The 19,078-nt window shown below is 38.5% G+C and overlaps 1 protein-coding gene across 1 annotated transcript; it reads left to right on the forward strand.

Moving 5' to 3' along the window:
• The first annotated feature begins 917 nt into the window (after positions 1-917).
• necab3 (N-terminal EF-hand calcium binding protein 3) lies at positions 918-18,747 on the forward strand. The gene is made up of 13 exons (XM_057338863.1): positions 918-1,203; positions 3,852-3,876; positions 11,383-11,491; positions 12,899-12,924; positions 13,206-13,303; positions 13,735-13,871; positions 14,637-14,761; positions 14,843-14,922; positions 15,841-15,894; positions 15,968-16,080; positions 16,223-16,300; positions 17,548-17,639; positions 17,749-18,747. Exons 1-13 carry the CDS (start codon positions 1,081-1,083, stop codon positions 17,775-17,777), a joined length of 1,089 nt encoding a protein of 362 aa, XP_057194846.1. The 5' UTR covers positions 918-1,080; the 3' UTR covers positions 17,778-18,747.
• The last annotated feature ends 331 nt before the right edge of the window (positions 18,748-19,078 follow it).

Raw genomic sequence — 19,078 nt, forward strand, 5'->3', positions numbered from 1 at the left:
GTTAGAATTTGTACAGTTTTTTTCCAGAAGGGTATATTTGTGCAGGTGCAGATGCGTGATGTGTGTTATTTAAAGGGATAGTAATAAAAAATAAAAATTCTGATTGTTTCAAACCTACATCAATGTATTTGTTCTGTTAAACACAAAGAAAGATATTTGTAAGAATGTTAGCAATTTTCTAATTCTGTGACATCATCCACTACCATAGTAGGAAAAAATATATTTATTTTGAAGAACAAACAGTTCTGGGGCACCTTTGACGACCATTTAATTTTTCCTACTATGGCAGTCAATGATGTCACAAAATTGGAACATTCTTCCAAATATCTTTCTCTGTGTTCATCAGAACAAAGTAATTTTTACAGTTATGAAATGACATGAGGGTGAGTGAATGATTACAGTATTTTTGGGTGAACTATCACTTTAAACATTTAAAGAAATACTTAAAAACATTTTATTCTAGAGGGTTAATTTGTGTGTTTCCATGGTTTTTAATATAACATTATGGGATGAATTCGTCTTTCACCAGATGGCGCGATTTACCAACACGTAAATTGGGCATGGCACGGGTCTAGATTTTGTAAATCCTTTTTAGAATTTTTATAATCTTATATAAATAACAGTCTAGGTTTTAGGTTTGCAAATTAAATTCTTGAGAATAATGCGAATCAAAGCACTTGTCCTTCGGGAAATGTTCTGAACTAGTACTCGACCAATCAGCAGCCGAGGAGTATCAACCAATGAGCTGTGGGATACGGAGAGATAAAACTTCTTCACCAGCGCTGGGAATCATTTGATCAAATCGATTCGTTCGGACTGCCCGTTCGATTCGTTCCTTACCAACTATTTCCCAAAATCCAGTGAATCGGCGATTCTCTATGAATCAGTTCTTCCGAATCGTTACGCGATTCAATCGCACCACAAACGATTCAATGAAAAGATCGATTCACTATTCCACAGCGCAGAGGATTGCTGCTGCATTCGCTTTTACACCATCTCATTCAGACACCTGCATCGCTCTCATTTTGTGAAACGTCTGCATATATCTTCATATAAAAGTGTCGAAGAGGTCATTTGAAGATGTTGGCGTGCACTGAGATGATCACGATGTGTCTGCAGTCGGCGAAGCGCGAGCATCTGCGCTCCACGCAGCATCAGCACCAGATGCAGGATGCGGCTCACGGGCTGTCCATCTTTCACGACGTGAGTATCCCTTCCATTCGGCCGACTCATAGGTCACAGTGTCAATATTCACCTTGAACCCTGGTTATTTACAGTGAATAAAGGGCAGAGATGTTGGATGTTCATATGTGCAATGTCTAGTCTTCAGAAGGTTATGCAATATAAAGCATTTATCCATAGGAATTTGGAGCTTATAGGGTGGCAAAACTGGGGAGAAATACTACTTGCACTGTGCTTTGTTTTTGGTTTTTGATCTTCTACAGGACTTACATTTAAGTATATAAACGCACAAATAGACCTGATACTATGATGAAATGTAGGCTAACGAAAATACTGCCCTGTACTGTTATAACTCTTAAAGGGATACTTCACCCAAAAAATTTAAATTCTGTCATCATTTCCTCACCTTTGAGTTGTTCCAAATGTGTATAAATGTCTTTGTTCTGATGAACACAGAGAAAGATATTTGGAAGAATGCTTATAACCAAACAGATCTCAACACCCATTGACTCCCATAGTAGGAAAAAAACAATGGTAGTCAAAAGTGCCCCAGAACTGTTTGCTGTCCTACATTCTTCAAAATGTCTTCTTTTGTGTTCAACAGAACAAAAGAAAAACGATAAAGTAATTGTTCCTACTCTGATTGAATGAAACCATGTTGATGTGTGTTGAATGTAAGTGTTAGGAGATAAGAAGTTGCAGAAGTTCTCTCAGCGGGGTTCAGTAAGCTCACATGAAGGGTCTGACAGCAGCAGTCATGTGTGTGTGTGTGTGTGTGCGTGCGTGCGTGCGTGTGTGTGTGTGTGTGTGCGTGCGTGCGTGCGTGCGTGCGTGGGTGCGTGCGTGCGTGCGTGCGTGCGTGCGTGCGTGTCCTTGTCTTCTGGGACTCTTGAAAGTCTAAAAAATGGATCCTATTTACTTTCCTAATGCACATGAACGATCGATACAGAATAGCCAAAATACAATGCCAAGCGCTATTTATGCATAGCGTTAACACAGTAGTTTAATTCTAGCTATAATATAATCCTCATGGCATTGATCTTAAATAAATGAGTGTTGTCAGTGTGACGTGTGGAGTGAACATGACCTTCAGCCATCACGTCTCCGCAGAAAGTGGCTTGTGGTGGTTCCACGTTTGATTTTATCCTGTCGAGATTCTGCTGTGCTCAGAAATGCAATGTGACGGTGAAATGGATGGCGAATGTCATTTCACGAAACGTAGACCTGTTTTTTCAGTTCGGAAAATAACAGCTTGGCATGTCAAATAGAGAGATGCAATAAACACAAAATTGTGTTTTGTATCTTTAGCCTGAAGCTGCTACTGCTACTGTTGTTTTTTCTCTTCTCCGCACGCGCTAATCGCTAATCGTCTTTCCAGGGTCTCTATCTAAAACCGCCTGAAAAGAGCAAATCTTTCTATCCCACAGTTGAAGCACTTACAGATGCTTAAACTGTGCCCACTGACGGAGAAAGAGATTTCGATGAACTAAGAAGCTGACAGGCCTATTTATTTATAAACCATGACTCGGCTCATATTGTGCTTTGAAAAGCATCCGCTCGTTCTCTTTCTCACTTCTATTTGCTGTCAGGATCTCTTTCTTGTGACGGGAGCCGTAGGACCCTTGTCTCCCCGCTGGCTCAACACCTGCCGGAGAGCCATTGGAGATGATCTCTCGGCTTGAATCCTGGATGACCTTTAAAGGACTTTGTTAATGATACATGATCCTACACTTATCTTTTGGCACATCTGGCTTTTGCAAAGTGTATTGAGTAATATAGAGTTTAACGACGAATAAATATCCATGTTTTAGACAGGTTTAATGAATGAATCTGTCGGGATCAGATGGTTGGATGTTTGCGGTTTGCATGCGTCCGGGTGTCTGAGTGACATTGTCATTGTGCAACCTAGTGTGTTTGAGATGGCAGCGCACATGCTAAAAATCAATTCATGCGCCTTTACAACCTGCAGATTTGTTTTCTTTTGCGACGCAGTGACGTGTCAACAAACAACATTACGAGATTTGAAGTCGTTCGGAAAACCCAGCGAGCGTCTGATGTTGAGAGTGTGACGTTTTGCACATCTCAGCTCCTGAGAATGAAAAGGCTGGAAGAACTTGAGAACTCAATGGTTGTTGACCCTGACCAGGTGTGAACGGTCATGTTTGCCCGCCGGATGATGCGTTTATCAACACCTAGTCCTGCTCGGCAAAACGTTCTCACCTTCAGTCTCAGATGAGCGAGTTTAATTCTCGAACTTTCACGATGAGATATGCGAGTGCTAGAGGCAAACCGCTTGAGTAACTCTGACGGATAACAGCGTGAAATGCCCGTGAGAATATAGCAACATTTTTCATTTAGATGACCCAGAGAGAGAGAGAGTCGATGTGTCTCATTTGAGTTGGCTTCAGGAAGTTTACATCAACGCAAAACCATCATCATTTATTGTAGAACTGAAACGTTGTCCTTAAAAATGGACCTAATAAAAAATTGAAACGTGAAACAAAAAATTGAAATTGTATTGTTTTTGTGTAACAGGCATTATAAAATAATTTCAGTTAGGCTGTCGCGTTGATGCTTCCGTCATTTCATTATGAGATTCAGTATCGATACACTAACGACTCGTGTTAATAATCTGGAAAATCACTCTTTTTCTTTTTTTGTCTTTACAGATTTTCCGTCGGGCTGACAAGAATGGTGAGTCTGAAACGCTAAAGTATTTTTTATTTACAGTATACCATGTGCACTTTCTAGTGTAATTTAGAATTTACAAAACAACAATTTTCTTGTTCGCCATTTTTAAAATTTGGTTTATTTTGCCAAGCTGGTTGAACAAAAGGTTTGAAAAATAATCAAATGAAACCCAGAGGTTTTTATTTGATCTTTTATGACTCATGTACACTTCCAAATGTTCTTTGATGCCATAGAAGAACCTTTTGGTTCCATAAAGAACCTTTAACATCTGAAGAACCGTTCTGTTTCACAAAAGGTTCTCTCTGGCAAAAAAAGGTTCTTCAGATTATAGATAAGTGAGAAAGAGATGGTTCTTTAAAGACCTTTTAATCACCTTTATTTTTAAGAGTGTAATTGAATTCTCAGTTAGATTTGATTTAATTTTCAACTTTATTTGTGAATTTTAGCACACGTTACTTTGTCTTGGAAGAATTTGAGGATAAATATTTGAGTTCATTTTAATAGCAGAAGAGTCTGCAAATCGGAGCACAGATTTTGGGATACATGTGCACTCTTAAAATAAAGGTGCTTGAAAGGTTGTTCACAGCGATGCCATAGAAGAACCATTTTTGGTTCCACAAAGAACCTTTCAGCCATTCATCTCTTTCTTACCTTTTCATAATCTGAAGAGCCTTTTTTCATGGAACCATTTAGACAAAAAAGGTTCTTCTTTGGCATCGTGAAGCACCTTTATTTTTAAGAGCGTAAGATTACTGAGATCTTTTCTTAAGGTGAGAGAAAATTGCTACCATGAAAATTGCTCACGATTTAATCTCATTGCTGTCTAAGAGAAACAGATGAGATATTAAAAAGATCTTCTTATCTGTCGTTTTTTTCCCATTCTGTGAGTTGTCTTACTATACAATTAACTTGTATTTTACAATCTGAGGAATAAAGTTTTTTGTACGAATGCTGAATATCTTTATCTTTAAGAAGATCTTTATGCAAACAGCCACCCGATGATAAATCTGTGCAAAAAAGGAAGAGAAATGATGTGCTGTCCAAACAAAAGACAGAAGAGAGCTCGTCTCCGGGACAGCGCAGCGCTTCAGAGGTCATTACCATTTGTTCAAAATGACAATTACCTTCTTGCCACTTTAGTCACACTTTCATCAGACCTGACGACGGATGAGTGCAGAGAAAATACAGATGTAGAGCAGTCAAGAGATATACCGTGAAAGACAAAGCAACAGTGTTACTATCGCTAAATCTCAGGGTTTAGGGATTTGAACAAACACCTTGGCAACCACCCAGCTCACCCTAGTGACCGACCGGCACATGTACACTTAGCAAATTAGCAGATGCTTTTATCCAAAGTGTCTATAAAATGAGAAACGTCACAGTAGTGTGCCAAGATGAAGCTACAGTATCTGCAGTATCACACTGCCAAGTTCACACCCTAGCAACCACCTAGCAACCGAGCACTACCAACCTAAGCATTCTCATTGGCAGGCATCACTCATGTTCTTCAAAAAATGTGGTTTATGTTGTTTTTTATGTGTAAATTGTATATCGGACAGACCGTGAAGTATCCCTGGTGTGGAGTCAATGTAGAGCGAAGCTGCTAAGTAGATCATTGAGTTAGAAAATATGCAAATAAAGCAGAGTTTTGTGAGTTGATCTCCCCTTGAGACTAAGTTGAGCTTTGAGGTTCATCTCTCTAGTGAGGATTCTGGGCTCGGTGACTTGAATGGAAATTATTTAAAGATCTGAAGACGAGTAAAAGCCGTCCGGTCCTGCCTCACGCTAACCCAGATCTGCTCTTTCATAGCTCAGGAGATTCCGTGGAGTTCTCAGTTGCGTTTCATTTATAGTCTCGGATGTTTCTCTCAAAATTGGTCAGGAGAAATAAAAGGAGAAACAGATGAGAGTGATTGTTGAAACACATGAAGAGTCTGGAGATGTCAAATGAATGTAGGTTGTAAAGGTCAAATCATCTGGATTTGATGAGAAATGTTTCGGTTCATATTGAGATCAATAATATCGACTTTTGATTGCAGACGAGACCAATCTGAGATCAATTTGAGACCTTGTTGACATCTCTTCTCAAACTCTAGTGACAGAGACATTTGTGAGATTTCTGACTCTCTCTCTCAGGAGAAATATCTGAGACTCAGATGAGACTTTGACTTCAGCAAAAGTTTCCATTTGGTCTTCATTTAAAGTCCCAGTGAAATTAAAAATGACTATTCGTATTTTTTCATGAAATGTTGCAGCGTTTATAGTTAATAGCTTATCAATGTGGGTGATTTTCTTTTTAAAATTCATGTACCCTCATAATCTTCAGTTAAAATCTGAAAATGCACTTCCGCCCTGAAATGACTATCCATCTGAAATGACGTAAACTTGATGGCTTGGGCGGAGCATCCGTTAACTCCTCCCCTTCAAGTGTCAGTCTGCTGCCAGTTTCATTTCAAAATCAATGCAACTGCTGTTTTTACACATCCGATCAATTCGCAGTGAAAAACGCAAGCCACGCCCACTCATTTTCTCCTTTGAAATTCCTTTACACTCGGAAATGTGTCAAGTAAAAACGATCGCAACTTCCGGTTCACGGGGACTTTAATCTCATTCATGTCTAGGAGAAATAAATGTGATATTAAAGAGATTTCTGTGATTTTTCTCTGTAAATCTCAGCGAACTATTCAGATGTCCGTGTCTCTCAAGCAGACAGATCTGGTTGTGGTTTCCTCCTCTAGTCTCCATCACCCTGCCTTAACGTTACATAACCGAACCGTGTCGCCTGAAAGAAGGGCACTTCACAATCTGTCTCACTTCCGGCCAATCACTCGACAAACATCTCGTCAAGTGAATCTGACGCCCCCTTCGGCAGGGCCAGAAATACTCAAGCTGCCCGCACACGGAGGACAGATAATAATGTAGGAGGCTGTGATTGAAAAACACCTGAGAGAGAACAGACTGTCCTCTCCGCTTGTCTCTGCATTCGTCCGTTTCTTTACCCAGTTTCTCCTCGTCTTTCTGATTTCTTCAATCTCTTTTAATGGCATCTCTCTCGCCGCGTTCTCGTTCTTCTGGCCGCTCACACGGACAGACAGATTGGATCGTGCTTCTGAATGTTTGTCTGCTCATGTTGCATCTGTCGACTCAATCTGACAGCTCCGGCTCTCCAGTTAGCAGTTCTCGGATGAGAGAAGAGAAATAAAGGCGAGAGCGTTCAGAAGAGAGAAACAGTGATTGAATATCGAGAAAAGCTCGAAGAAAATGTTATTTTCCCAACATTATGATTGATAACCTTACATAATTATGCGGTGGGGTTTTCTTATCACTACCAGAAATAGTTATTTGTTTGTTGTCTTGAGATTTATAAACTCGAACAGAGCTCGCAAATGCTCGGATCAAACTGTTTTACACCCAGAAGAAAATGTTATTGCTCAAATTTTAGGTATTAACTTAGTCTCAGATGTTTCTCCTAAATTGCTCAAGAGAGTGAATACAGAAGCAAATGAAGCTATAAAATGAATCAAGACTGTAGTTGTGTCTCTTTAGTATCTCATTTATTTCTCCTAGACTTGAATGAGAGTGAATGGATGCAAATGGAAACTTTTGTGTCTCGTCTGCGTTTCTCCTGAGAAAAAATGCAAGAAATCTCACACGTGTGTGTGTCATTAGAGTTTTAGAAGAGACGTCAACAATGTCTGAAACTGAGCTCAGATTTGTGCAATCAAAAGTCAATATTTTTGAAGATCTCAATATGAACTCAAACATTTCTCATCAAAATATCTCGACAAAACCAGTCTTAAGTAGCACGGGAACATTTTTAGAAATAGCCAAAAATACATTGTATGGGTCAAAATGATTGATTTTTCTTTTATGCCAAAAATCCTTAGGATATTAAGTGAAGATCATGTTCCATGAAGATCTACTGTAAACACGTCAAAACTTTATTTTTGTGAGTAATATGCTATGCTAAGGACTGCATTTGGACGATTTTATATATATATTTTGCACCCTCAGATTCCAAATTTTCTAATAGGTAAATCTTGGCCAAATATCGTCCTATCCTAGCAAACCACGCTTCAATGGAAAGCGTATTTATTCAGCTTTCAGATGATGTATACATCTCAATTTCGAAAAACTTCACCCTTAAAGGTGCAGTTTGTAAAAATCGCCGCTAGAGGGCGCACGATCAAATAACAACATCAATGCCGTAGCTTGATGACGCTGTGATGAAGGAGCGTGGAATGATGGGATCTGTTTTTTAGCGTTGAATCTCGGGTTGGTGGGTTAGATGTTCTGGAGAGACAGAAAAGCACATTAGTTTGAGTCTGAATAAGGCCGAGCGGTGGAGGAGATAAAACCCTCCTGATATCTAGACCTTTCTCCTCCAGAATGTCCATTAACCGCAGAAGAGCTCCTGTCAGACCGCCTAAAGCTGTGGTGTAGATATCACTCATAGAAAACTTTGACCTAGAACTGTCGAGAGCATGAAAAATGCATCCATGTTCACAAATTCATGGAAGACAAAAAACAAACCAGATACAAGCCATGCTGCCTTGTTTTTTTGTAAGAATGTTTTCGTCTAAAATGATCGGTTACCTTACCTCAAACAAAAATATCGTATGACCTCAGAAGACTAGCGAAAAAAAGGAAAATAAACAAAGTTTAGTTTTTATTCTGTTTACCCGTTGAATAAAAACGAATATAATTTATATTTATGATAAACAATTAGGGTTCATACAGAATAGTACAGAAACAATAAAATCAACGCATTAGCTAACATGAACTAACAAATCTGTTTTTAAAGCGATAGGTCACCCAAAAATGAGAAATCTTTCATCATTTATTCACCCTCATTTAATTTCAAACCTATATGAGTTTTTTTCTTCATCGGAACACAAAAGTAGATATTTTGAGGAACGTTGATAGCCGAACAACACTGAACCCCATTGACTAGTATGAACACAAAACCACTGAGACATTTCTCGGAATATCTTCTTTTGTGTTACTCTGAAGAAAGTTAGTTCATTGAAAAGTGTTTTAGGAAATAAACATGAACTAAGAGGATTAAATTGTATAAAAGTGTTGTTCATTTTAATAGTGTACTTACTGTCTATATCATTATTAATGAACCTTAATTGGATGAGTTCTAGATCAAATTGATGTCTAGTTTGTCATTTCTGTTTTATTGATTTCTTTTTACTGTAGCTCTTGTTGAAGAGTACTGAACTGTGAACCAAATGAAACCGTCTCGTCTGATCTCTGATCTCTCGCCCTGAGACACACTCGCGCGTTGTGCAATCTCTCTGGGATTGATTTGGTCTGTTTCAATATCACAGGAGCTCACACACACAGTTATAAATGACTGCAGATGACGCAGATGTTTCTCTCTGAGCTATATCTCACACTGATGATCTGATGCGGTGTCATGACTAAGTGTAATGCCACACGTATTCTATGTCAAATTCCAGCTGAACGTGTCAAATCATGTTTCATTTACAGAATGCACGTCGGCAAACGTGTTTTATCCAAAGTGCATTTGATCTGTACATTTTCACCTGGACTCAAACCCACGATGTGCTAACTTACACCATGAACTACAGGAACATTTGTTCTATTTCATTTTAAAATACCAAAAAGCCAAAGCACCGGTGTCGACCCTGATCTGAGCGATGGAGGAGAAGGAGTCCCGTCAGTAATTTGATCGAGTTACTGTCGTATATATTTCCTTTATCTGGTTGGACGCCTGATGGATGACAGCGTCTCAGCTCTACCTAATAATAAAACCCGGACGGCAGATGGTGGTTCGTGCATTAAGGTTGATCTACGACGTTTGTTCTGAGTAAAACACTTCAGCAGGTGTTTGTGTTTCTGTGCGCTGTGAAGACTAAAGTTGAGATAAACACAGTGTCATCTCGCTATATTCAGAAATGCTTTTATTCATGCTTCTTATTAGTCTAGCAGTAAACTATAATGTGTCTAAAGGGTCTGAGTTTGGTTTTAAGAGGGCTTGAGATAGAAAAATAGATTTACCAAAATTTACAGATCTTTGAAGAAGATTCTGAGTTTTGTTTATTAAACCATATACGGGGGTGTAGTAATATGCCATGGCACAATATATCAAAAAATGATGGTACGTGTTTTAGAGCTTTGTCAATATTTGTACGATATCACGTCTGTTTGATCCTATTCGTTAAGCTGCCAACACATACATCATCATGCACGTTTTATTTTTCACTGTTTTAAAGTCCCAGTGAAATTAAAAATGACAATGCCCTTTTTTATGAAATTCCGCAAGCGTTTATTGTGAATAGTTGATCAATGTGGGTCATTCCTTTTTAAAATTCATGTGCCCTCATAATCTTCAGTTAAAATCTGAAAATGCACTTCCGTCTATCCATCTTAGTTGACGTATGTTAGACAGCACGGGCATCCATTTCAAAATGCAACGGCGGTTTTTATACATCCAATCAAATCGAAGAGAAAGACAAAAGCCACGCCCACTGTTTTTCTCATTCGAAATTCCATTTCACTCGGAAATGCGTCAAAATACAGAAGTGAAAACGATCGCAACTTCCGGTTTAGGGCGAAATTCTCTCTTAATTTCTTCATTTTCGTCGTTTTTTAAGTGACATACCTACTGAATTCAATCTTTATTCATTGTCATACAGAAAGTTCAACTAAACCTTGAATGTTGTCAATCCTATAAAAAGCTATTCAAATTAATGTTTAAAATATCATGATGCTATTGTGTTTTAAACTGAGTATTGTGTGTTGTATTGAATTGTGGGCTTGCATGTATCGTTACACCCATACTGTATACCCATGAACAGTGATGTAAATTCTGCTTTTCTGTCTTTGAAATAATCAGTGTTGGGTAAGTTACTCTCAAAAAGTAATTAATTACTAGTTACTAATTACATATTCAATAGTGTAATTAGATTACTGTAAAAACTACTCCCTCCAAAAAGTATTTAATTACTTATTACTAATTACTTTCTATATCCTACATCAACCTTGATGAGTTAAGTGATTCAAGGATAGGCATGAAACGGCTCTTTTAATTCATTCAAATAAATAATATTAAACTACATAAAGTACTCTTATTAACTGACCAAAGTATTACAAATGTGAGAATTATACATTAAAGCACAGATTTTAAAGTTAGACTTTCAATTTTGATGTCAATTCCACTATTGCACACACATATATTACACACAGTATTTAGTTTAATTACATCAAAAGTAACTAATTAAATTACAGAAAAAATAAGAGTAATCCCTTACTTTACTTTTTCAAGGGGAAAGTAATTAAATTACAGTAACTAATTACTTAGTAACTAGTTACACACCCAACACTGGAAATAATCTGTTTTCCCCTTCAGTCAGGTGGTGTATGGTCTTAGGTTGGTTGTTGTCAGAAGAATCCTTTATGCCGACTGTAGATGATGTGACAGACAGCGTTCCCCTCAGATGTGTGACTCATTCTCTGTATCTCTCTTCTGTCTCACAGATGATGGGAAACTGTCCTTCGAGGAGTTTAAAGCTTACTTCGCAGATGGGATTTTAACCACCGATGAGCTGCGAGAACTTTTCTACTCCATCGATGGACGCCAAACAAAGTAAAATTCTGAATTACGAAGCCATCCGTTGAGCCAAACACCTGCGTCTTATTCTCTAACCAACCACAGACCTGTTTACTAGCAATGTGCCAAATACCTTTTAAATCAACAGTGTCCTAACCAGATGCAATGCTATAAGATTCCAGCAGCAAGCACTATGAAGATCGGTCAAAAATCACAGCCGAACAGAATGCTGTATTTGATTTATTGATTGCATTGAAAAGATATCAAGACACTTAAAGACGTGCTTGCTTCTCGTCGCATGTTTTACCGCAACACAATCTGACGGCCACAACGTAACTATATTACGATGTGACTCATTTTGGCTAATTTGTGTGAATTCGTACATTTAGTGCGATTTGCTTTCGCGGCAGTGATGTTAGGTTTAGGGGTGGGGCTTCAGTATAGCATTTTTTTTCAAGTAATCGTATGAATTCGTTCGAATAAGCCATCTCGTAAAATAGTTTCGAATTTTCGTAAGATCAGTTTGTTTGTTTACACTTGCTTTCAGTTAAAGTCTAGATGCACTATTCGTAGAAATCCGCAGAATTAACGTTAAATGTTATCAAATGTAGACATCGGGGTCACAGACGATCGCAGTGATGCTGTACAGTCTCAATAAAGTTAGATGTGACCTCTGCAAGACGAGAAGTTCTGGGAGTAAATGTTGTGGGCGTGTTTGTTTCGTAACCTGATTTGCATAATTCCTCACATAAACCGGCTGCTAAAGCAAAGCAGTTCAGACTTTCGATTAATGTGACCTGTATCCGTGGCAACCTTACATTTTCCTTCCCTAATGAGTTGCCTTTCAGAGGAACGTGCGTCTTTTTCGCGCATGAACGGATAAGCAGCCGAACGTCCGCTCGCAGCAGGATGAAAGTAATACCCGAGGCGACTGATTCAAAGCATTGAAGACAGTGTTACGGGAAGCCGCTGCGTCGACAGAACAAAGACGCAAATTTGACTTGAAAAAGAACCGCATTGCAGGGCTGTTTCACACAGACATTTTTTTCAAGTCGAGTGTTTAAGTCTGTAACAAAGGATCTGTCTCATGTGCAGAATGCATTGGAAACAAATGTAAACATTCAGCCCGTCTGTGGATTTACAGACCTCTGTCTCATAATAATGTTCACACTGTTGGCAGAACTTATTGGGATTTTTAAAGGGGAAATTATCACTGTATCTAATGAAAACTAAAAATGTAAAAAAAAACAATCCTTGAATAAGTTCTAGTCTATTGGTGTTAGTCTTGTTTTACTCCATTAGCGAGATCATTATATGTGGCGTTTCATCTCTGAGATATTCACACAATGAGAGGAATCCGGCTGTGAACATCCTCCGCACTCATGACTCTCATTCAATTAACACTTCCTTAACATTTGATTCTCTTTTCTCGGTTTTTCCCAGTAACCTCGATACAGGCAAACTCTCAGGTGGGTGTGATGATAATAATTCATTTGAATGCCAATATGGACAAGAAAACAGAAAACAGTATAGTGTGTAGTATTAGGATGCAGAATAGGTCGTTTGAGTAAAGGATAAAAATGCTGATCACTTTAATTGGAGTTTTTAGTAAGTATCTTAAAATATAACAACGTGACTCTTCTGTAGTGCAGGGCATTGTGGGTATTGTCACCTCAGAAGCATGCATTTTCTTTAAGAAGCGTTCGTTCGCTCTTGCGTACTGTACATGACATGAATATATTGTTTTCAGATTACTTTTCTCAGCATCTTGGGGAATATCTGGATGTTCTGTCTGCGTTAGAGAAGCTCAACGTGGCCGTTCTAAAGGCAATGGACAAGACCAAAGAGGTAAAGCTCTGTTCCATCAAACTGAGCAGAAAGAGTCGAACGGAAGAGAGAGTTTCACTTACAGAAGCCTTGAGCAACACATGAGAAGATTCTGAGATCATGACCGCTCTGTGTTTGTGTAGGAGAAAGTGAGTCTTGATGTTGCTTACCGATGTTTTCGCAGTAAATCCAGTGAACGGGTTCATTGTGTAGGTCAGGTTTACTTCAAGACATTTCTATTGAGAAGGATTATAGGAACTGTGACAGGATTCGGTGTGATCATCTCTCTCTCTCTCAACATCCAATATTCAAAGAAGCTTTATTGGCATTATAAAACAAACTTTATATTGCCAAACCACAGGAAAATTAAATATAAACATTCTGCACGAATACAGATGAAGATAAAAAGAATATCTATATATACATCTCTCTCTCTCGCTCTCTCGCTGCAGGAGTATCAAGAATCGTCGGTTCTGGGTCAGTTTGTGACCCGTTTCATGTTGCGTGAGACATCTAGTCAGTTGTTGTCTCTCCAGATGTCACTGCAATGTGCCATGGAGGCTGTGGAGGCACAAAGCAGCACCAGCCCGTGAGTCTCACACCATCTCTCTCTCTCTCTCACACACACTCTCATTCACACACACACACATTCGCACACACACACACACACATACTTTCATAAACACACACAATCTCTCACGCACACACAAACACACTAGTTTCTTACACACACACACACATACTTTCATAAACACATACACACAATCTATCCCACATGTACACAAACACACACATATCACACATACACACACACTCACTCTGTCACACAAACACTCTCACATACGGTTTCTTACACACACACACACACACACACACACACACACACACACGTACACACAAACTTTCACCCGTGCCCACACACAGATACACACTCACACCCAAACACACACACTTTCTTACCTACACACACGCACATACACAATCTCTCACACTCACACAGTTTTGACCTACACACTTTCTTACACACGCGCACTCACATCAGAGCTTTATTTAACCTCACAGATGTGCTGCATTGTGTGTTATTGTGTTTCTTCATCTGCTGTTATTCTCACTGGAGCTTTTAATGTGACACAACTGTGAAAATGTTTCCACATGCTTTTGTTCGCTATTAACCGCTCCATACGTGACAAGCATTCTGTTCTCTCTCTCTCAGGACTAATGGCTTTTCACGTTTCCCTTGTGTGTGAATTTTTGGCAGAAAACAAATCTGAATGCCGTAGAGGAAAGCCTTCTTTTGTGAAAATGTCCTAGTTGCTGTAAGAGAAGGTTTTCGTGAATATATTCCCATCTGTAGGGTGGAGGTTAAAGTCGTGGATCATCTGGTGGCGATGCAGAAGAACAACAGAAGATGTGGCCGTCGAGTGCAGAAGAACATGTGTCTGTCTCCCACTGACCCGTACTCGGGCATTCTCACCACAGGTACCACACGCGCTCACACACACACTCACACGTGCTGCGTACAGGTTGTGTTCAGTGATTGTGTGTGATTGTGTGTTTCAGGTGTTACTGTAGATACAGATGAACACTGGTGTTCTCAAATCAACAGACTTCAACAACTCATCGACAAGCTGGAGGGCCAGGTGATCTCATCATCTCATTCATCTATCCGTCATCCCTTTGATCTCCAGCATCTCTTTATTTATATTTATGTCAACATTTGTGATAGTATTACTTTCGTTATTGCTTTCGTCATCTTGGTTTATATCATTTGTGTAAATAAGGCAAACCTTAACTCGCCAGAGTGTCAAACGGATTTTCTCATTGGCTTTTTGAAGATCCAACCCATTGTTTTCTCATCTCGTGACTCATTTTCCACCAAAAAGCTTTTGCATGCCAGAATACTTCTTTAGACCGCTTCACACGATTTTATGTGATCTTATGCATTTATGAAATCTTAAAGATATTTTGATTTTTAAGTGTATTTATTTGAATTACCCTGATTATTTAATGCAAAAAATTTTGTACCTTATTCTTCAAATTACGAAGTTAGAGATTCTGTTCAGATTTGCTTTTTGGTGTAAACGTGTTAAGAAAATAATGGGTAAAAGAGCTTTCATGTATAATATATCATATATATTATAAAATAATCTACCTGCTGAAATTTGGTCTGTTACATCATTTAGAATGTTTAAACAAATTTTATAAGAACATTTTGTGTTGGATTGTACATGTTATTATTGAATCTGTCATTGTTCAAATTCGGTGTTTATCCCAATAAATCAATAAATGTGTTGGTTGTATTTTGTTCAAGCGTTTGTGTAACAGGACGTTCTTGTGGACCAGCGTTGTGTGCAAAGCGGTCTATATACACAAACACATTGCTTTTGTTATTGTTGTTATTATCATTTATACGTCATTCCTTGTTTCACTTTTTTTTAACTGTACAACCATGTAAAACATGAATCTCCACCCACACATAATGTCACATGTATGCGATGAGAAGCCCTTCGCTCTGAAACAACAGATATTTGACACGTTTTTTATATTTCCTTCTCTAGAGTCCAAAGTTGGAGCCTTTGAGAGAAGATCCACTGGCCAGCACGTACAAATCTGTAAGCCTCGTTCCTTTACCATCCGTCGAAACCGTTCTTCTGTTTCTTTCCTCTTTTTGTGTGTTTTCTCTAGAACATTCTGCTGGTTCAGAGGCAGATGACGGTTCTAGAGAACGATCTAGAAGAGTTTCAGAAGGCCTTGAAGGGTTACGGCGATTCCACCTCCAATCAAAATGACAATCTACAGTGAGAACGACACTGTCATGCACTCAGATGAGAGATGATGACGTGACTCATGAAACCACGATATAATAAGAGTTTCAGGCTGAAATATTATGCATATATGACCTTCGCATTGACCCTCTCTCTCTCTCGCTCTTTCATTCAGTGTATCTATTCAGAAGCTGCCAGAGAAAAGCTGTTACATCATCTATGAGTTTTGGCAGGACCGTATCTCCTGGATGAGGTGTGTGTGTTTTTAGCTCCTGCTGTGATTTCACGGAGAGACACTTATTTTACTGACACAACACTGCCGTTAAAAACATACCATGATTCCTCATGATAAGCCCTTAAGAACAGCAGAAGTGTGTGTGTGTGTGTGTGTGCGTGTGTGCGTGCGTGCGTGTGTGTGTGTGCGTGCGTGCGTGTGTGCGTGTGTGTGTGTGTGCGTGCGTGCGTCGCTGTGTTTTCCTGCCAGATTGTCGAGCGTCTAACAAGACATCTCAGATTAGCAGATGGCTCATCTCATAGCACAAACTTCACAAACAAACACAGACGCTGTCCTGCTTCTGCGATACACACCGATCTAGAAAGATGATGAAATAAATCAATGTAAATCAGAGCTTGCAATGTTGTGAATAAAACAACCGGCACATAATTATCTCCTGTGGAGAAAAGACACCGTGTCCACCGGGAACAGCTGGTGAAGAGAAGAGCGCGACTAATCTCCTCTGTTGGCTTTATTTGAGAAAATGTTTCATTTAAAGGGATATTTCACTACCAAATCAAATGTTCCCCATGTTTTACTCCCCCTCGAGGCATCCTAACTGAATATGGTTTTCTTCTGGAAGAATAATGCAGTCGGCGTTAATGATGCCTTGAGGGGGAGTAAAACATGGGGAATTTTTGATTTGGTAGTGAAATATCCCTTTAAGGCATGCAAGTACACTCTTAAAAAAGGTGCTTCAAAAAGAAGAACCTTTTGGTTCCATAAAGAACCTTTAACATCTGAAAACAAGTTATAAAATAGTAAGAAAGAGATGGTTCTTCAAAGAACTTTTGGCTGAATGGTTCTTTGTGGAACCAAAAATGGTTCATCTACGGCATCGCTGTGAACAACCTTTTGAGCATCTTTATTTTCAAGAGTGAATGTTATTTACATGTGAAGTATTCTGGAAACTGTCATGTAGAAACATGCATACTAAGCACTATAAAAAATGTGAAGTAAATGTAAAGTTTATTCTTTAAATGTAAAGTAATGTAAATTATTTTTGAAATGTATAGAATACTGTATATTATTTATTCTATGTTATTTAATATATATATATACGGTATATTTTTTCTTTTTTTAAATATAGATATGTAATTCAGTGCATATTCTATAAATGTTAACTTTCTAAATGTTAAGTATAATCTTGTTATATATGTTGCATTATTTTCTCATGGATTTGCATGATGTTGTTGTTGATTTAATTTTGTTGTGTCTTCGTGAAGTTATCTGCAGTCTGACAGCAGTAAGATGTTCCAGCGTTGTATTATAGACATGCTGGAGGATCCAGAGGTTGTGTCCACTATGCTGATGCCCGGTAAGTTTATTCCAGTTATTGTTTAAAGCCGGTTTAAAACCTTGAGGCGTTATAACCTGAAACACTGACCTCCTGAACGTTCACATTATTTCTCTTTTCTTTCTCGCAGCATCCTGGTGGATCATGACAAACAACTAACACCAACAAAAAATCACTTCACTGAATCTGAGCCGTAAAACTGATCCTTATGTGAATTAATAACTGTAAAGAAACGCCCACAAACGTGTTTTATAGATCATGTTCTGCCTGTATTTGACTTCACCGGCTAACATGTTAAACAGGGTCGTGCATTCAGAACGGATCTCACAATGCCTTTTTGTTTGAATTCAGGTTGCGCAGAATTGTGGGAAAAAAGTAGAATTGAAAAGGAATTAAATTCAAAGAGATTGACGGGAATTAAATTTCCAAAAGCAATGTGGGTCAGAGTGTTTTGATGGCTGTGCTGTTTATTTTTGTTTTTAGTTAATGAAGTAATCATTTTACGTGTAGTGGAACTCGTTTTTTTTGTGTGACTGTTGAATTTCCTTGGATTCCGATTCACTCGATTCCTTCCTGTCATTCCAGTTCCATTTCCTAATGGTGTGACCAATTCACAATCAAACTGAATGGGGGAAAAAAAGAAACCAGTTTTAATTTTTTGTGCAGCCGTGATGTTAACGGGCATGGTTGTAATATTTCTCGCATGTCTAGAAAATCAAAGCATTTTTTTGCTTCATGCAGTGAAGCATTATGAAGTGATAAAACAATTCTCTGGGTAAAATATTGACTGAAGAAACTTCAAGGCTGTGTATATACTTGTGAATAATGAGTCAAATATGAGCATCCGTGGATAGCATAAGGACTGCTGCATGCTAATAGAAGATGTGCTGCCTGGTGTCAGTCACAGAGGATTTCAAACATCATTTCTGAAAATGACATCTGACATAATCCAGTCTGTGACTAGAGTAGACTTCAAGGATAAAACTTCTTGTGTTTATTTTCACCCTGATAAGACACTAGTTTGACTTCATGTTGCTTGATTCGTGTGAAAATCGCACTGTATTGTTTATGCATCTGAACCAAATCTTTTCGTCTTTTGAATGAAAATAAAAGTGAAAATAAGATTGTGTTCTGTTGTATTTGTGTTTTTCATTTCACGCCCACGTTTACTAATCCAAACACAAATACTGTTCATCTAGATAAAACGTCGGTCATAATAAAAATGCTCTGATTGTGGAGCATTCAACAGTTTGTAGTTCTAGAAAAGTCTTCTCTTTCTTTTGCAGATCTTTGAGTTAAATGAAATGATTTCATTGGCTGAAGGATGTGGTTTGTTTTATTGGAGGCAGGTGTTACATGTTATTAAGAGACCATAAACACAACTCAGTTTGTGGCGTTTATTAATTGAGGAGGATTGAGCAAAAAGAACAACTGACAAAAGTGCTTGAACTCCAACTTGA

The sequence above is a fragment of the Triplophysa rosa genome, linkage group LG7, assembly GCF_024868665.1.
Source record: "Triplophysa rosa linkage group LG7, Trosa_1v2, whole genome shotgun sequence".
NCBI classification, from domain to species: Eukaryota; Metazoa; Chordata; class Actinopteri; order Cypriniformes; family Nemacheilidae; genus Triplophysa; species Triplophysa rosa.

What these genes read in the sequence shown, in the direction of transcription:
- necab3 (XM_057338863.1), top strand. Translation starts at nt 1,081, where the DNA reads ATGTTGGCGTGCACTGAGATGATCACGATGTGTCTGCAGTCGGCGAAG. An exon ending in CGATACAGGCAAACTCTCAG is followed by an intron (nt 12,925 to 13,205) that starts GTGGGTGTGATG and finishes TATTGTTTTCAG; the next exon opens with ATTACTTTTCTCAGCATCTT. An exon ending in GTCCACTATGCTGATGCCCG is followed by an intron (nt 17,640 to 17,748) that starts GTAAGTTTATTC and finishes TCTTTCTCGCAG; the next exon opens with CATCCTGGTGGATCATGACA.